Source organism: Diorhabda carinulata, chromosome 1 (genome assembly GCF_026250575.1).
Source record: "Diorhabda carinulata isolate Delta chromosome 1, icDioCari1.1, whole genome shotgun sequence".
Classification (NCBI taxonomy): domain Eukaryota; kingdom Metazoa; phylum Arthropoda; class Insecta; order Coleoptera; family Chrysomelidae; genus Diorhabda; species Diorhabda carinulata.
The window spans coordinates 30,165,709-30,186,426 of record NC_079460.1 but is presented as its reverse complement, the minus strand read 5'-3'; the positions used below and the strand labels follow the sequence as shown (position 1 = coordinate 30,186,426).

At 29.0% G+C, this 20,718-nt stretch overlaps 1 protein-coding gene across 2 annotated transcripts; it reads right to left on the bottom strand.

Annotated features, from left to right (window-relative positions):
* Nucleotides 1–515: 515 nt before the first annotated feature.
* On the bottom strand, nt 516–17,630 carry LOC130895895 (cytoplasmic FMR1-interacting protein). Of its 2 annotated transcripts, none has more exons than XM_057803493.1 (20): nt 17,410–17,630; nt 16,554–16,602; nt 16,255–16,501; nt 16,022–16,201; nt 15,736–15,917; nt 14,804–15,134; nt 14,299–14,694; nt 12,485–12,699; nt 11,121–11,251; nt 10,871–11,041; nt 9,250–9,332; nt 8,929–9,071; nt 8,248–8,421; nt 7,426–7,678; nt 6,399–6,577; nt 6,209–6,342; nt 5,687–6,082; nt 4,590–4,923; nt 3,429–3,576; nt 516–2,760 (listed from the first exon to the last, which is right to left on the bottom strand). In XM_057803493.1, exons 3-20 carry the CDS (start codon nt 16,465–16,467, stop codon nt 2,560–2,562), a joined length of 3,864 nt encoding a protein of 1,287 aa, XP_057659476.1. In that variant the 5' UTR covers nt 16,468–16,501; nt 16,554–16,602; nt 17,410–17,630; the 3' UTR covers nt 516–2,559. The 2 variants fall into 2 exon arrangements, with proteins under 2 accessions (XP_057659476.1, XP_057659484.1); XM_057803501.1 differs by lacking the exon at nt 17,410–17,630 and adding an exon at nt 16,826–16,846.
* Between the last annotated feature and the right edge of the window lie 3,088 nt (nt 17,631–20,718).

The window sequence follows — 20,718 nt, the reverse complement described above, 5'->3', positions numbered from 1 at the left end:
ATCTAGCGCCTCTTATAATTTGAATATATTAACTAAGAGAGTAGTGATGTATATTAATTGTAATAATATCCACTTACCTTAAAAATTAAATATATATCAAAGTTCAAAGATTCTCAAATAAAAAAATAATACAAGTGCACAACCAATGGAACTCAACAATAACACAATACAATAATGAACTCAAATTGCAACTTTGCTATAGGCACCCAAAATAAGGAACTCTACAAAACAACTTAATGGTTGAATATATTTTAAATAATTTTGGCGCCTTCCGTTATTGGGGTAATTTGGCAACCAAAGTTAAGAAAACACGTCATTCAAGCTACGACGTACAGTAAGAAAAGACGTGCTGTGGATGCCAATTCTCCACTGCCATCTATTGGTGGCGTCCACCTCGTCAAATGATATCCTCATAAGGTTACCCTACTATCCTATTCTTTATACAATGATGATACTAAATTTTAGTTATCGTGTGTATATATTTTCTTTCTGTTTTAATAATTAAATAAAAGACATTTAATTACATAATATAATAAAGTAAATACATATTTATAAAGGATAAATTCATGGAAAATAAAAATTTTATGTTATATAAAGATACAAAATAAGAACACATTTCCAACAAAGCTGTAATATTAATTTACAAACCTACTCAATCATGTAAATACACAATTTAATTTTTGGTTCATACTGTATACTGTGCCACTAATATTTTTTATATCTTTTGTGATATTTAGCTACATTTATTTTTTTTTAATATTGTTATGCTGTTGTCTAATTGAGTTGAGTATTTTCCTAAAATTGATAGTTTTTTCAACTATTCAAAATGTTTTGATATTATTATACAATAATTTCACAATCAATTTAAGAGCGTGTTGCTAATGATGACTTCGTTCTTCTAATTAAATAACAAATAAAAAAACTTATATAACTAACACATTACTCATATACTATAAATAAATAAACTTTTGTACTTAGAAAGTGAATTATTAAAGGTTAGTAAAGCAAAATTTCCCGTTAGTGTTTTTACACAATATAAAATTATTTAAAAAATATAATTAAACTAAAGAGAAATATAAAAAATATTCTCCTAACTTAAATGGAAGTGTGGTCGACATAAAATTCAGTAAATGTGTAAACAGTTTTAGATATATCAATTTCAAAAGCGGACTTAAAATATGATTAATTCATCAGTTTTTATCATTAACCTAAGATTTGAGTTTTGTGGTTATATAATAAACAAAGAAAATGTTTATATACATGGATCTGCTATTGAAAAATACTATAAAATCATTATATAATGGAGTTAAAGCAGCTAAATTAAACTATGAATAAAATGAAAATATTAGTTTTTTATAATTTTAATTTAATATAAAAAATTTAATAGAAAGTCTAAGCAACATTGTGAAAATCGTAAGCTATGGGAGAAAAGAAACTAGTGTCTGGAATAGCATTAATTTGTGGGAAAACCTGCTTCATAGGGATAGAGCATTACCGTCTTCGCCTAGACGCCTAAAATACACTAAGGACTCATTAAGGAAGGCGAAAATATGAAATCAAAAAAAGTAAGACAATTCAAAAAGAATCCGTTTGGTCCATTGGTGTCTATTTGTAAAAAAATTGAAGGTGATTTTTAGAATTTACGGGTGGAACATTATATTTCAACTAGATAGTTGAAATTAGGGATTTATTATATAGATTTTATGAGGTTACATTTCCTTTGCACAATAATTTTTCTGTCAACATTCAAAAAAAGCTGAGGTAAAATATTTAAAGTTAGAGTTGAAAAATGGAATGTATTTTTGTAATAAAATAGTGGAATTGCCTACATCATAAAACAAAATCCCAAATTTCAACTTTTTAGTTACCGTCAATTTTCAAATACAGGAGCATTTTTAGACTTTCTGGCATCTTCTTAAAAATTAATTAAAAAAAAAGTTATAAATATATCTACATAGTTTTGGTACAATTTCAGATGACAGCTAAATAATACAGAGACAGAGATACTACTATATATACTAGTGATAAAAACACAATATTTTTTCTAAAAGAAGTTAATTGTTGCTACAGAGATGTCAAATTCTTTTTAGGATAAAGAAAACAATATGTGAGATTTTTTTGCATCAACAGTTTTGTGGTTATATAATAAACAAAGAAAATGTTTATATACATGGATCTGCTTTTGAAAAATACTATAAAATCATTATATAATGGAGTTAAAGCAGCTAAATTACACTATGAATAAAATGAAAATATTAGTTTTTTACAATTTTTTAATGTGAATATAAAAAATTTAATAGAAATCGATTTTTAGAGTGAAATTTATATTAATTAGTTCGATTTAGTATTAACTACATATATAAAACAGTTTTGATGCAAGAATTTCAAGGTATAAAATTTTTCCTATTAAGCGTTTCTTAATGAAACTGTATCTAAAAAAGTTCTGGAAATTTTAATACTAGTTAATATTCATCTTATAGAATACAAACATTCCAAATACAATGTTTAATATTGTAATTTCAATAAAAATTATTTCGGATAAGTTCTTTTTAAAAGTAATCAACACTGTCTCAGATGCTCTGGTGCATGATAATGCTGTTGTGGATTGATGGATGGATGTATAGGTGGTGGAAAACATCTGACATGTTCTACAGATAATTCATCACTTTCTCCAGATCTCAAAAATTTATTTAAAATAGCGAATATCTGAGAGTTCAATACCTGGAAACGTCGAATCCTGTCTACCATCCTTTTAAGATTCTGAAAAGATAATCAATTATGATCACTACTAGAACAATCCGTTTAAGTTGATTTATTTTATATTATTTGTTTATAATAAATTTACAGGCCTATTAGCTTTGCCTGTACCATTTAGTTTAAAACTATATTAATAAAAAACTCATCTTGAATTTACATTGAGATGTAAAAAATTAAGCCAAATCTTGGCAACTGGAAATTGATCCAATGACCTCAAGGTTAAATTATTAGATTAACGTAAAATCGTTACAACCAAAATTATTATATGCGTGTAAATTGTGTAATAAATTGACAAAATTTCATGCAAGTAGGCCAAAAAAGCCTATTTTTCTATAACCCTGTATAAACATTTGTACTACTACGCCACCTTTAAATGAGATATAAAAACTGTTTTAATACAGAAGTTTGATTAATTATGAAATTAAATAATCTATAATTGTTTTTTGTATTTTTCATAATTAATCTAATGTGTGAAATTTCAAGCCAATAGATTAATTAGAAAGGAGTTATATTGATTGTATAATACCATCAAAACAAAGTGCATCAAGTAAAATAAAACAATATCGGTGAAATTATCAGGAAATATTTACAGCACATTATAACAAAATTAAATCTACTTTCTTGGTAAAAAATATTGGAATAAAAAATATGTAAAACTTCTAGATACTTACAATTCTTTTAACAACTTCGTCTTTCATATCTACTCTTTGAACTCGTAATATATGATAACAGAAATCCAATGCTTCAAATCTTCTTTGTTGGCCAAGAAGAACTATCATAGTACAACCTGCCCAATGTAATCCCTCTCCAAACATCTCTCTATCAATAAAATACACAAAAATAGTAAAACACATTTAGTTGGAGATAAAGCTTATAATTTGAACGTCACTACAAATTACTAATGATGAATTACTACATTTTCAAATTCTGTATTTAAGCTATTGACAACATGGCTACCCACTTCAATATAAGTGCTTGAAAAAAGTTTTCCTGTAATGAGAAGATTAGATTTGAAAATTGGAAAATCTTTATAAATGGCGTAAATTTATAGAATTCCAATGTAAAAAACATTGTTTTAAGTCCGAAGGGATGTAAAATAATATGTTAAAACAATAATTATTTTTCTCATCAATTCAAACTTAATACTCATTTTCCCTTCAAATTTTTCTGAGCAAAGCGTGTTCTTAATATGGAGTAACAGATAATTTTTTTTATTAGATCTAAAAGATTAAATTAATATGTGAATTTATGGTGATAACTGATAATAAAGAGAGCATTTGTCAATATAAGCTACATGTCTTTATTAACCATACATTTTGGTATAATTAGTACAAGATTAAGATTAGATTATTAAATTAAATTTTTAACAACCTATGAAGAGAATTTAAGTAAAAATAATACAATGCAATCAAAATAACTGGCGACAGTACACGTTAAAGCGAATATTAAAAATAAATTTTATTGAATACTTAAATCTCTATTGACTATTTAAAAAGAAATATGTCTAAGCTTTTCGCCCTCTTCTACCTAATAGATAATCTAGCACTACTTTCTAAGCAAAAATTTTCAATTCAGAAACACATTTTAGTCATTAATGTTTTACAAATGTAAATTATTTATTGGACTGTAAATTCTACAAATTGCTGGATTCTGAATTACTCAACTAAATTTATCTTTCTATTTTATGCTTGACGACAAACCCCATTTTCTGATAAGAATAGTTTTCAGTCATCCTTAATAAAGAGCCAGAGATATATATTCAATAATTTTTCAATCTTGAGTAAATTTCATTAGTGCTACTACATCAATTAAGATGGATTATGAATACTTACTCAACAGTATATTCATTTTCACTAACTGGAATACAGTAAACAAACTGTAAGGCTGACCATAATCTATGAAATTCAGTACATTCATCAACATTCATGACTCCATTTGTAGGTGGAGGTCCAACCCATACAGGATCATCCAAAAAGCTTCTCAGTCTTTTAAGAACTACTTCAAATATTGATAAACCACAACAAAGTCTTTCTCTTGTCAGTAAGTCCCCTTCGCGAGATATCATGGCTTGTTTTGCTGTTCCTAGTTTTTCTATATTAGGAACTATTTGTAATGCCTGGTACTTTGCTTCAAGTCGTTTCTGTTTAGCTTCAAGTTTTTCGCCCTCTGAAAATACAGACATGTATTATGAAAATAACTATAAAGGTGAGTGACTATCATAGAAAACTGAAACAGTTGAGAACGATGGTAAAGTTTTTCAAATATATTACAAATACTATCACTTGGAAATTTGGTGTCAGGTGATTAATAAGTACACTATACACATTAATTTTCAGTGTGCAGACTTTGATCATACGAGGCTTGTCCATAAAATAAGGTTCCCAACAAATTTTCACGTGTTTCTTGGCTTTGAATACTAGATGTTAGGAAAGGTTATACTTCCCTCCATTTTCCGATATAATCGTCATTTACACCAATGCATTTTTGCAAGTATACCATCTTCTTTATGCCTGAGTCGTAGAAGTCCACCGCAGGGCCGCGAAGATAGCTTAAAACCTCTTCTTTCGGCTCTTCGTCGGTTGTGAAATGCTTTCATCCCAAGTTCCTGGATTGTAAGGGGAATGTGAGACAATATTCCATCCAAATCTGTGAGACCATCTTTGAATTCTCTGCTCCATTTGAGCACACTTTTACCCATACACCTCACACACTTTTTGCACATAAAATTCAAATCAAATAAAAGCCTCGTCTTTAACGGCTACCAATGATAAGAATAAACGTTGTAGGCAGATCGTTGGGGAGGGAACTAACAGAACGGTAGCCAAGCTACCATAACAGCGTTCTTAGCGTCTGTGGCTCCTTGGTAGTCTTATTTTATGAACAACCCCCGTATACAAAAACTAATGATTCTGATAAGTATTCATTTTACCTTTACAAAACGGTCTGGGAAGAATATTTTGGAATGGTGCAGCTTGTAAAAGATCACAAACTTCTTCCTGTGACAGAGCTTGTTCCATTAATAAACAAAATAAAATTATATTTCCAAATTCCCTAAAATTGTGAAATAGTTCAGTGCGAGCATCAGGATATTGAACAATATCATTGAGTTGTGCTTGATAGTAACCCAAAACACCTGGAGAACCATAATCATATCTAGGCAGTTTGCAAATCTTTGGCATTGCTTCCATAAGTGTTTTTGTAAATTGAAGAAGACTTCCTTGGATGAGACTTTTCACTATTTTGAGAAGTTCTTCCATTACTACAGCTATACCTTGATACCCCAGAAGTCGGCACATTGTGTGGAAGTGTTGAGGACCTACAAAACCTACAACATAGAACATATATTCAATTTTTACATATTTTTCCAAACTGTGAAAATGTTACGTTTGAAATAATTATATTAATTATTCAAGACCAAATGAAAATTGTAGTTAAGCTTTCTAAAATTTACCTGAGTATTGTGAATACTGAGTAGTATAAGCTAAGTTCAATTGTTTTGTTCCCCACAGATAATGATGAGACATTTGTGGAGGTCTATCTCTAGACACAGCTGCACCAAATGATATACCTCTGTATTTAGTAAACCTTAAAGTAATGAAAACATGAATTCACACCAAATTGTAGCAGAGAAATTAACCTACCTATTGGTGGCTGCATTGTAAACATAGTTTGGTAGAAAATCGTAATTCAGCTCCCAAAACACATGTAGGGTTATTCTTCCATAAGGAGCCAGGACATTATGGTTTGCTTCTCTGAACATTGAATCAAAATCATCCAAAGCTAGCCATTTACTTAATAATTTGTGGCATAACCGATTGACCTAAAATTTCAATTTCAGGAGAAACAATGGAGGTAGACAAAATTAATCAAAAGTGGAAAAATGAATCGATTTAACAGAGTTGTTTCATGCAGAAAAAAATAAAGAAACTATTAATAATTGATAACAGATCAACATAAATGATAAACAAGAATAACAAGTAAACAAATTGAGAAGATATTTAATGAATCCGAAATGATAGGACACATGTAAATAGAGTAGTTACCGAAAATGAACAAACAAGAAAAAATTAAAAAATGAATGACTGAATAAAAAAAAATTTAAACAAAATGATTATATATATATATATATATATATATATATATATATATATATATATATATATATGTATATTATATTATATTATATATTATATTATATTATATTATATTATATTATATTATATATTATGTTATATATGTCTAAATCTTCTTGGTCTTTAGGTCACTTCTGTTTATCATATTTTGATAGACTTAAAGAAAAGTCGAAACGTCAATTTTATCTTTCTTCCAAAAATTATTAAGAAAAAAATTGATTTTGAAACATATCAAAAGGTCTAAGAAATGAAAAATTGAAGAAATATATATATATATATATATATATATATAATATTGAGAGGTCTGCCCTATGTAGATAGCGTCACAATTAGTACAAGGCACTTGATATATAATATTGCTTCTTTTATTTTTTGGTGTTTTAGATTTCAATTTAGTTAAATATTTGGATAACCTATTGTGTCCTTTAATGACTTACACTAATAAATATGATATTATAGTGAAGAGGAATAAAATGAATAGAATATACTTAAACTTAACCACATTATATTGGTACAGCAAATAAAAAATTCTTACCTGTAATAGTCCATCCAATTCTATAACTCCAGTGATATCACCTGCTTCAAATTTACTAATTGCTAAATCTAAAGATTTTTGCATATCAGCATTTATTCTCTGAGTTATTAATTTGTTTAAATCAATGGATCTACCCAATAGTTGAACATGTCTTTGTTTTAGAAGAGTTTCGTATCGATTTGCTCTTGGGTATGGCAATAAGTAAGCACCAACTGCTGAACATTCTACTCTGAATCTTTTATCCAAGAATATACTGCCAAATGATAAAAACAAATTTTGATAATGCACTTTTCTTTGTTTAGAGTGCTATATTAATTATAAAGTTATATATTAACAATATAAAATACACTGAATATTTATTGCATTTTATCCCTATATATATTGAGGGTTATGGTTTTCACCACTTAGCGAGTGAGGTCTCCAAGTTTAGCTGTCAATTATAATTATATATGTAAAAACAAGTTCAAAAATAAATTATTTCCTAATAACATGAAAATATTTTTACAGAAAATATCAAGCATGCCACACTGTTATGCAGTTCCGTTTTGGCCACAACAGTAAATACTTATTTAGTAAATAAACAAGAATTCACGCTCATAAACAGTGACTATTAAAATGAAATTTAGGAGACCTTCAGTCTGCACTACGTCTCTAGTGGTAAATTCAATGAAGTAGTCCTCTTTATAGGAGATTTTAATTATAATTAAGGACTGTCAAATAAAACAATGCAGGACCTATTAGCGTTAATGACAGTTCTTTAATATACAACTGTCAATAATAATAATATATTTCATATTGTATTGTAATAACATTAGTACTTACCTTGCTGCTAATTGTTTATAATAAGCAAAAATTTGTTCACTTAGTTTATAAACAAATTGGTCAAAGCACAAGTTTACCTCAGCTTCTACTTCATCATACAAAAACTGTTTCCTGAATATTGTTAATGCATATAAAGCACTATCATTATATAAGTCTAAAGGATACAAGACATACCTAAAATTAAAGTAGTAAAAACATTTGTCATGGAATGTGAAATACATAAATAATGTTAAGTATGAAAGTCAACTGTTATCTAAATTTCTACTATACATTATCATTATCAATAGACGTTAGAAGAAGAGTATTAGAAATAACAGGTGAAATGAACAAAATTCTTTTGTTATATTCTCCATTTTAGCATTTTTTCTTCATTGTTTTCCAAGATACCTTCTGTAAGGAAAAGTAGGAATTCTAACATAATTTCATTTTGGTTTTAAAATTTGTCTATTAACAGATCAAAGATTTTTTTCTAAAATTATGTCCATCTGTCAACTTTCCTCTTGTGGTGAACAGTATTATAGTATTCCGATTCATTTCCCAATATTCTTGCAATTTTCATACAAACAGTGAAATTGACAGGTTACAGAGGAAACAATAACCTATCTACACTCTCTACCATATTATATTATTTAATATTGAAAACCAAATGAAGGTAATAATTTTGATAATAATTATACTTACTCCATCATTGATGGTTCTTTAGTTTTTAGAATATGATCAGTAAGAATCCAAGGCATTGACATATCAATGGGAAATTGTATTCTTTTTTCCATAGTAATCAAATCATTACATTCCTCGTTGTGATTATGGCGTACTGTACATTTCTAAAAATAAATTTGAAATACACTTATATTCAAGTTTCGTTATCTATCAAGTGATATTCACAATTCTTTAAAATTTTTGAAATTGGAAGGATACAATATATTTTACAGAATAAAAAGCAAAAAAGGGATTTAATAACAATATAGGAGCTTTATATTAATATAAAAAACAGCAACTTACATTAATTCTTTTGCCCATCGTCATCTCCAAGTAAAACTCCCTATACCATAACTGAGATAAATCACAGCACTTTTGCAAGTATTCTGAAAATAGAGAATGTATGAAAACTGTACCTATTCCAATAAATTGCAATTATTACACAAAAGTGCTTAAAAACTAGCACAGGATAACTAGTTTTAATTAAGTATAACAGTTGAACTCCATAGATTAATTATTACAAGAGATAGATTTATTACTTAATGCTTATAATAAAATAATTATGAATGATGAAATTCATACGTCAAGTTATATAGGAAAAAACTAATGTATTCAAAGTTATTTCAATGTAACAAAAAAAATCTTCAATTTTATGTAAAATAGTAAATTACGAATATTATTTTCAGCTATTCATTTTGTGTATGTTTTGTAACTAAACAAATTTGTTTTTAGAAAATCAAAAGTGACCTCGAGAATATAGCATATATACATACATACAATTGTTATATATTTAATGGATGTACCTCCCTCTTGCTTTCATTATTTTAGTGCCGAATTTTGGCATTCTCTGTAACGATTTCGACAAATAATTGTCGTCTATTTGGCTCCATTTATTTTTCAAGATATTTCAAACATGCGAAGTGGAAGTAGGATTCTGCTTTCTGACTTCCCAGTCCAATTTGATCCACAACCACTCAATTCTATCAAATAGTCTTTGCACAGCTTCGAGGAATGCTTGGGATCCTTATCTTGCTGGAAGATAATTTTCTGCCGATCGGGCGCTGGCCAGAACGTAGTAAATTTTCTTTTAATATTTTTTATAGCCTTCTTTCTTCAAAATCCCTTGAATTTTTACCAGATTTCTAGTCGCACTTCCTCCAAAACATTCCAAACCATTACTGAGCCTCTGCCGTGTTTTAGAATCAAGATTATATATGGATCTAACATCCGTTATTCCTTCGACTTGCATACAAACACTCTTAAACCTAAAAACCTCATCACTACATTAAACTTTCTCCCACTCTCCATACGTCCAATTTTTTATGTTCTTGGCCATTACAAATTCAATTTGGATGTCTTAAAAGAGGTTTCTTCACTGCCACCCTTCAATAAGGCCGGCTTCTCTTAGTCCTAGTTTTCATTGCTCTGAGCAGCTATTTCTGGGTCTGTGAGTCATTGATAACGTTTACTGATCAATACAATTAGTTTATTTTCAGTGGTTGTGGTTATTCGAGGCCGATCTGAACGTTTTCTATTGCCAAAGGTCCTGGTGCATGCATATTTTTTTTATATTTAGTCCACGGTACTTCGAGTTATTTTTAAATCAGCGCTACTGGTTAGGTTAGTTTTGCCTTGATTATAGACTTGCGATTAATGCAAGAGTTTAAGCCGACAGTTCCTTGGTTTTACCCATTTTAAAACTTACAAGTCTAAATTTACGAGAACGAAAACAATTTGTACACAAACTTTGCAAAAAGATATCTTGGTCCAATAAGATTCGACCTTCGCTTGAAACCATGAAATAGAAAGAAAGTGTATTATTTTGAAATTTAATGAATGGATGATGGGATGAGTAGAAACTTTTGACCTGTAGTGTATAAATATAAAATTATTTTATATTATTAATTACAATATAAGTACTCACCACTAAAACTCAATAAGTAATTCCAGTAGAATGAAGTTTTGTGAAACGAATCTATATGCATTAAATATTGTCCATCTATATCTTTGCGCAAAGTTCTTTTACCACCAGATTTATCTGCTATCAATGATTCTAACATTGTTCTGACCATATATAGTTGTGTAGACGATGGTCCTAAAAATTGATATTGAAAATTATCTGCTAGATAAGTGATAAACTGTAATTAACAAGTTTATCAATGAACATTACTTACCAACATTTCTTCTGGGAACTTTGATATGGAAACCTGTATCAGGATCTTTTTTTCCTTTTAATACATGATCTTGAATGGGATCAAATTGTTTTGACCAGTCAGCACAAGTTTCTCTTACAGACATAATTATACTGTAAAATATCACAATAAAGATTATTATCTTAAAGATTAGAATTATTTTTATTAGAAAAAAAAAGTATGAAATTGAGAGACTTCACATATTGTGACACAGTAGTCACTACTGATTTACTTAAAGAAATTCAAAAAAACTTCAGAATGTATTCCGATTCTTCCTCTACCTGTCTACTCTTCAAATAAAAGTAAATTTTAGTGAATTTGTGGTGATTTTATTCTTTATATTTGATGGTAAGTTTTTCTTTGCTTTTTATATTTTGTTCACAAAAATTCCAGTAATCTTTATGGATTTCCATTTGTTTTAAGCAAATTTTGTATTATAGTTTTCATGTAAATTCGTATTTTCTATTTATCTGAGGAACAGAACGAATAGAATAGATTCCTGTTTGGTTAAATTTAAAAAAATATAAATTCAGTTTTTTTACATGTTAGAGCATAAGCTCCTTTTATTCAAATCTGTTCTTTCTACTCGTTCATTCCTCAGTAATTTCTATCTGTGTTCATGTTTCCTTTTATTTTTTCTATCAATATATATATATATATATATATATATATATATATATATATATATATGCTTTGATTCGTTTATTATTAATTCAATTCATTAGGTGTTTCCAGCTTTTCCACCTTTTTTTATTCATTTTAATGTCATTCCTTCAAAAGCTGGTGGCGTCCAATTTAATATTAATTGTTCACCCCATCTGAGTACCAGTTATTTAAATACTTTAACTGAAGTCGAATACCACTTACTGAGGAAGAGTCTCCTGCGGGGGAATTAAGGTTATACATAAAAACACAAAAATGTGACTTACAAGAAATTTATCTTAAGATAGAATATTAATTAAAAAAGAACTAAGTTATATAAACATAGTGATTCTGGGCCAAAAAAATAAAATTTGATAGATACTTACTTATGGTGTGAAAATAAGGACAGATACATTAAAACAATCTGGATAAGAAGGTAACAATAGATATACAAAACTTATACTTAAAAGAAGAATCGAAGGACTGTGATTATTCAGCCACTCGGTAAATATCAGAAAAAAAATAATGGAAGACAGTTGAAGGTAGTTTTTTTTGTTAGTACTCAATATGGCACATAAGAGAAGATATAGAAATGAATCGGAAAAAGTGTGGAAGGCAAGACATGGTAAATTTGATCCCATAAAATAAGCAGTAAGGATAAAAACATGTTAATTAAAATATTCAAACTGTGCAAAATTAATCACCTTCGTATCAAATCTTTTTTATTTTTTATAGCTTTTCTTAGAGGTTCTCTCAAAGTAAGTTGTGCAAAATCTTGCAACTCAGCATAAATATTACGTCTTATAGCATCTGTAAATACAGTTTCCATTCTTGCCATTAATACTTGCAGTCCTTTAATCATGGCAATTACTTCAATCAATGCGAATTTTTCCTCTTCACTATAGTTGTATCTAGTAGCCTAAAACAACATAGTACACATCAAATAATTTTACAGAAAACATACCAAAGTTAATAATTATTATATTATTTTAATAATCATAGTTTCCTACCATTTTCCATATTTTAATGTTCGTAAAACTTACATTGCTTCAACCCCTCTATCTATAGCGAGAAATGTAAGTTCCATGAATGTACCACAAAATTAACATGATGAAAAAATTTAAAAAATTATCTAATTTCTTTCAAACTGATCTCATTGAAGCAAAGGATTTTATTAGAGAAGCTTTCACTTCCTGGAGGTAATTTTGTACAACTCTAGATATGTACAGGCGTGTATATACGAGGATGTATTGATATCTACTTAGCATAGACCAGTTCCATGCATAAACAAAATATTGCATTACCATAGCAACGAACAATAACTTATTAGAAGTGTCAGTGTAAAGTTTGACGTCAAAAAAGTAAACCACAGTTACGCAATAAATCAATAGAAAAAAGATGTCCACCGAAATTGTGAAAATCGAAAAATTGGAGTATCGAGCCATCATCAAGTATCTGTATTTAAAAGGGTTAAGAGGTAAGCAGATTTAAGAAGATATGCTTAATTCCTTTGTGATCAATGTCCTTCGTATGCGACCGTGAAAAATTGGACTGCAAGCTTCAAAAGAGGTAAATTTTCCATTGAAAATGATCGAGAAGGCCAGTTTTTGTGTCAGTCCCCGAAAATATCGATGCAGTTCGTGACATGATTTTATCATAGCGTCGAATTGGGCTAAAACGGATATCTGAAGCACTAAATATTTCATACGAACGCTTTCATCATATAATTCGCGTCAATTTGAACATGAGAAAAATTGTTGCAAAATGGATCCCCAAATGTTTGAATGTGGACCAAAAGTCTGCAAGGGTAGAAGCATCGGATTCGATCTGTGGTCGATTTGAAAATGATGTAGACTTCTTAAATCGAAATGTTACTATGGATGAGACTTAGGTATATTTCTACGATCCAGAAACAAAGCAACATTCGATTGAATGGCGACACTCTGGTTCTCTATGACATAAGAATTTTTATGACCAAAAATCTGCTGGAAAAGTTCTTGCTTTAGTTTTTTAGGATTGCCATGAAGTAATCATGATTGATTTCTTAAATAAGGGTAGAACAATAACTGGAGATTACTATTCGACATTACTGACCACTCTAAGGAAAAAAATTGAAGAGAAAAGACGCGGAAAGCTATCCTGAACACAAATCTCATGTTGCCATGCAAAAAATTCGTGATTTAGGGTTTGAATTACTAAAACATCCCCCTTATTCACCAGATTTGGCACCGTCCGACTATCATCTCTTTCCTCAACTGAAAAAAAGTTTAAAACGTCGTGAATTTTCTTCCAACGAGGAGGTAATAGAAGCTAATGAGAAAAATAATCTTGGGAAATTCCAGTCCTTAACAATTCAACCTATCTAGGAATTTTGGAAGCTTACTTAGTGTATGACGACATTTAAATATATTGCAGTGTGTGTTGTTAACAGCTTGATGGTGAATAAATTAAAAAATATGAGGATCAAACAATTTTGTTGAAATAATCTGACTTGTTCATGAAATCCTTAAAAACTTACTCTTTCATACTCTTCTGCATCCTTTGGACATTCCTTATTTTGATGGTGATCAGTAGGGTGCAATAACTTCCAAGAGTACAACTCAGTTACTACACTTGTCCATTCAGACAGAAGCTGCAATCCTCTCAAAGCCAAATCTGCAGTCTCTTTATTTTCTGTATCACTACCACATTCTTTGTATGTTGTGGTAACTTCGTTACTATATCTAGATAACTCACTTATGTATTTAACATGATCTTCTCTTATTTGGGGAAGATGGACCATAAGGTCAGCTTGTGGGGATGGTGTATTGCTGTTTGATAAAGGCCATTTGTTTGCATCAAAGTGTTTGCTTCTTTTTATATAGTTAAATGGAGCAATTTGCATATCACCAAATAAAGGAACTACTTCCAAATTCTAAAACAAAATCAAAGTTACTACATAGAAAAGGTAATACTAATCAGTTGTAAATATATATAAAACGTAAGCACTATGTAATTACTTCAAATAACATTATATGATTTACCTTAAAAATTCTATCAATTTTGTCAAGTCTCAATTTCTTCTTTGTATCAAGTTTATTAATATTGCACAGTTCACTATCCATCAAAAATAGTCCAAAGCCCATAACTTTAACCAACATATGTTTTTCACTGGGTGTCAGGTACATTTTCGTTTCAAACATGTGTACACAGATATTCACTACATCAGCAAGCAACTCTTCATATCCAGTTATTTTTTCTAAGTTTTCTTTAACAGTATCTCTTATTTTATTTTGAGTTGCCAAAAACATGGAAAGATTCTGAGATTCTTGTAGAGTTTGTGAATCTGACATTACTTTCAAAAATTGGGCAGCTCTTGAAAAAGTATTTATACATGAGATTTTTCTCAAACAATTAAATTAGTTTGATAAAATATTGGTTAATGGATAAAATTTTGGTATAATTATATTTCTGTAATTACATTTATTTCCATAGCATTATGTTTTAAATGATTCATAGATTAATTGTAATCTCATAATAAAATGAAGTTAAATTTAAAATTACAGTAGACTGCAAATGAAAATAAAAACATGAGAGAAAATGTTGAAATAAGTACATTACCACATTTATTTATTCGTAAAAGGGTTCACTCTTAATACAAAAGAACAGACATACAATTAAATACTTATAAAACTAAACTAACTGACAAAACATGAAATTTATAATGCCCTGTTCATTGAATGTGAAAGAATTATTTATTTCAAGAACATTGAGAATTTTTCCTCAGTTACATGAAATGTGGATAATAAAGCTATCTTTTTGGAATTTTCAATTTAAATAACAAGAAATTTTCTATGCTTTGGTCAGTTCATTTGACTTACAACTACTCATACAAAACAATACTCTTCACTGATTAAAAATAATCCTATTTCAACTATTTATGACATGCTGATAATGTGGTTTATGATCAATTTACCTTCTATAAGTTGAGTAGTCATTTTTAACACTAGACTTCATATTTTTCAGTTCATCCAATACAGCAAACATATTAATAAATTTTCCCAGTGTTAGTAAATATGCTTCAGATACAAAATCTTTTCTTTTCTCTGTATGGCATAACCTTTTAACTTCTTGTGAAAACCTTTCAATTGCCTTTCTCTAAAATAGAATTATATCCTATTAAAATTTACTACTTTGATTTTTTTCATGCAAAAACAAGAGGCTTCCAAAGTAGAAACATATACAACAAATAGAATTAATACCTGGAAATACATAAAATTTAATAGTTTATTCACTTCAGGTGCTAGCACCTCAACAGTCTTTTCATAGATCTCAACTCTATTAGGTTGTTCATTAGATTTAGGCTGTGGAATTGCCCTAGAACAGCAACGCCAGGTATAAAGCATAACAGCATGTTCTTGTCCTTCATCTAAGAGTTCATTCTAAAAGATAATATTTATAATATTCGTAACATGTGTGAATATAAATAACATACTAAACTAGCATGTACTGTGGCCTCTTCTATATATTTTGCTATGCCTGTAACGAATCCATTCCTATCTTCAAAGTTTGTATCAAAATTAGCTTGATATACTACAGAACATGGTTGGGCTTCTATACAAGGTTGTTCATCGGGTAAAGGAAGCTCATCTAATACTTCTACATTCGATAGAGCATCGTTTAATGAAACTCTCTCATTGCCAGCCATAGCTCAACTGATATATGATTTACAATTTAACTAACTGAAAAATAGTCTGATTAATGACATATACATTTTATATTGAATGTACATACATGTTCACGTTGGTCTCATATCTAATAAAATGTTTATTAATTGTTGAAACTAAAAAAAATAACTATCAGTAATTTAAAGGTGCGGCAGTTTATTCGTGTAAACATCCCAGTTGACTAATTAATGTTGACATTCATGACATTGACGTTGACATTTTGACGTGTATTCCATTAGTCCGTTTTATTTATAATTTTTTATACTCTAGGCATGCTGATTGTTTAGGTTTTTTTGTTCTTTAACATGTTATGAAGTGAAATTAATTTGAAATAATTACCTCCAAAAACAAAATTGAAGCTAATAAACAATAATAAATACGCAGACTGAATATTATTTAGCCAACTTATTCTTTAAATCAAATATTTTAAACTGAAAAATAAGCTCGAAAATACCAAACTCAGTGTGTGAATTGTATTGTATTAAAGATCATAAACAATTTAATATTGATTAGGCATATATAATTTTAGTGAGCTACAATGGCTTCTAATAATAACCCAAACTATTAAGTAAGATTGACAATAAGACGTATGCTACAGTTAATAAAAGTTAGATCAGAAGAATAAAGTCAGTGTCATTCGGGCCAACCAGCTACAGTTTAAATACAACGGAAACTCAGTTTCATGCCTGCACCTCTATTTTCAGTTTCTAAATTATTATTATACAATGTAAGACCAATAATAATTTGTCATATTAACGGCTTATAACTTCTGCTAGAAAAAGTAGTGAGAATAAACAAATTAGCTCTCGTTAATTGTACAAAACATGTAACTAAATGAATAGATATAATTTATATTGAAGGGTCGCCTTCTTGATTTTATTGTCGTTCTTGACGAGGGCAGACATTCAATTAATTCAACTTACCTCAGTAATGTTGACATTTCCCAAATTGCATTTGTTATTTAATAAATTATGTCATTTGTTAGTTTTTTCTTATTTCGATGTGATAATCTTATGGTATTAAATAGTTTTTCTTCTAAAATTATTGATTATAACAAATTTTATTTACCGTTACTGTCTAATTTCAAAACTCTAAAACATGTTCTAATAAATTATTCTGGCCCACTCTGTACTCTTCCGACCAGTTTATACTACTCCCACGATAATGTTTATGCATAGGGATTATAAGATTATATTGTACATTTAAATAAAAGATTGTAACAGAGATGCCACTAGTTCTAAAATTACATACTGTCCAACACAAAATTGAAATTGTTTTTTTCTAATATCACAAAGAAGCAGTTCTAATGATTCCATATAACTAAAGTTTTAATTTATTTTGCCCTTTCAGATGTCATATGTAGTTTGTTTTAAATTATGGAACAGCGAAATGGGATAAATTCATCAAATCTATTATTAGGCATTTGTAAAATCCTGAAATACGTGAATTTTACATTTTAACATGGCATATATTTTAAAATGATAATTTCATCCCTCATTCCGTTTCCTTTGAATGACAGTCGCAGCCTCAAAATGTTTGAAAAGGAAGTAGGAACTTGTGATAGGTATCATTTAAATGTTTCCTATGTTCTGTTTTCAAATATTTTTATTTCCAAATTTATTGTCATAAATAGGTTACAAGGTTATCGTTTTTTTTAAATTAACATTACCTTACAAGCCAGTGGCGTAAAGTAGCTGAGTCTTGAAAGCAAAAAGATATCGCTTATAGCATAGCTATTTGGTTTACATTTTTTTAAGCTATCAAAATTATCTCATAACTCTGTTAATGTGATTGGATATAATAAATAATCAATTGTAAAAGTATAATTTACATTTCAAATAAGAAATCACATATAACCATATCGGAAATAGTTCGAACAAATTGGTCGTTTTTCACCTCTCTTGAAAATATTGAATAAAGCAGTAATTTGATAATGTCTCGAAAATAAAATTAGGGTATGATATGGCAAAAGTTAGACTTTGTTTGGAATCTATGTTAAATAACTGTCACTGTCCAGTAGCAGATTTACAATTTTACTTTGGGAAATGGGGCTATTGAACGGGTGAAAATTTTGTGACTGGGACCGCTGAGTCACTGTATCTGCGTCCTCGATAGTGCGCGTTCATTTCAATGAAACTAGATAAACTGATCGGGCACAAAAACCAAAATACTATATGTCGATTGATTGCAGACAAAATAAATGTAACTAAGATATTATACATACATTTACGGATATCATACAATTGAAAACGTAGTAATGGAATTAGGTCATTCTTGCTAATGAATATATGTTACGAGCTTTAAACTAATTATATTTGTATTAAATTTGTATTTTTTATCAGTACAAGTTATTACACTAATTGCAACCTTAAGTGAACTTTTCAAATTGTATATGTATCTATAGTTTATACAAGTTTTGTTTCATAGATATCTAATATGAAGCTGAAAGCGCTATGATTCATTAAGAGATGTTAATTTGACAAGAAAACTTTCATCAAAAGAATATTTTTCACTCAATATACTGTTATAAACATTTTATAAGATAAATTTAATGCGACACTCTACTTCAGAGGATCATAAAAGAAGAGTAAATTTTATTGTTCGTACAAATTTATAATGATGTTACCCTCTTAAACTTAATAGCAAGACGTGTCGAAAGAAGATTTGATAACAATGAGATTGTTAATCATAACAATTGCTAGTATTGTTAGCTATTTTTAAACTTATACGACAAACAAATTTTAAGATAATAATACATATGGAGAGTTTTTAGTTTCCTGGTAATTATTTCGAAAAACGGTTGTTTCAAGTTGAATCTACCTGTCAAGCAATATTAAAAAATGAGGGACGTCTTTAGAATAACATTTTTTAGGATTACCTACCTCGCCATAGAAATAATTAATTTGTAATTACAATTACCATCATACATAGTAGCATGGTTCTGAAACATATTAGAAATAATGTGTATTGTAACTGATTCTTTTCATTGGAAAACTATCACTTTTTGTATCCGGTAGCCTAATGTGGCTAAATAGTAGGTGAGTATACTTGACCATTTAGTCTACCAATGAAAACTGCTCTTAAGTACACGGATTTTATTAATAATTTCTGGGTTATTTACAGTTAATCACGGCCCCAGACCTTCAGTATCATCAGTGTTCATATGGCCCCAAAAAACCGATTACTCAATGGGACAGAACCCATTCAGGATAACTTTTACGTAATTTAGTCTCGGTTTATTCAATTATTTGATCATGTAATAAAATTTAATTAATACTTGGAATTCATAATCTTCAAAAACAATATAATCACCGTAGCGTTGTTAAATTTTAAAAAGTCACTTCCGTCAAACCTCCCTCGTAAATATTTAATGCACTCGATGTGACTATTGCAAATTAACCTAAGCGTTTTCTGTTCGTAATTGTAAATACTGAATACACTGTTTACACCAACACTCACAATTACACTGACGGACAGTGTAATTGTTAGTCTTGGTATAGTGGTGGTGTAAGTAGTGTATTCAGTATGAATATCGCCAACGGTTCCAGGGATTCCAACATAGTCGTAACTGTTAATTTAATATTTATCGTTTTCAAAGTTTTATAAATAGTAAGACAAAACGCTTGGTAGGACATACTGTACATATTGCAATATTGAAGCGTTTCAAAGCATTCCTCAGGAATACAATGGAAGTAGAAAGACCTGCTATTTAATATTAAATTTAAATATGAACCTACATTATTTTGTGTTTGAAAGCAAATCAGTGATGATGTTAGCTACTCGAGGTATGTTAGATATGTTCGAATTATTTTTGAAGTATGTATAAGATTTTCTTTTGAATTCTGCAGTTTGAATTGGAATGTTAGTTGTTCAAAAACAGTCATATCAAGATATTGTATATTAATGAATATAATTTTGTTTTTGTCAAAATTGTCAACAAACCAACCAACTTTATAGCGGCCACGAACCACTAACGGAAAAGAATAACATAAGTATCTACCTATGTATTTAAGGAAAGGTTTCTTAGAGGGAAAGAGAGAGATGCTTGTAAAAAACTAAGAAACAGACACACAAATAACGAAATAAAGAAACAAATAAAATGAAATCTAAATATAAAGTACATATATACAAAACTACATTGTCAAAATTTAACCAGAAAATAAAACTAACTTTACAGCAATCTCTAAATAGATAATAATTTGTATTATAAGTCAATAACAACATTAAACTAG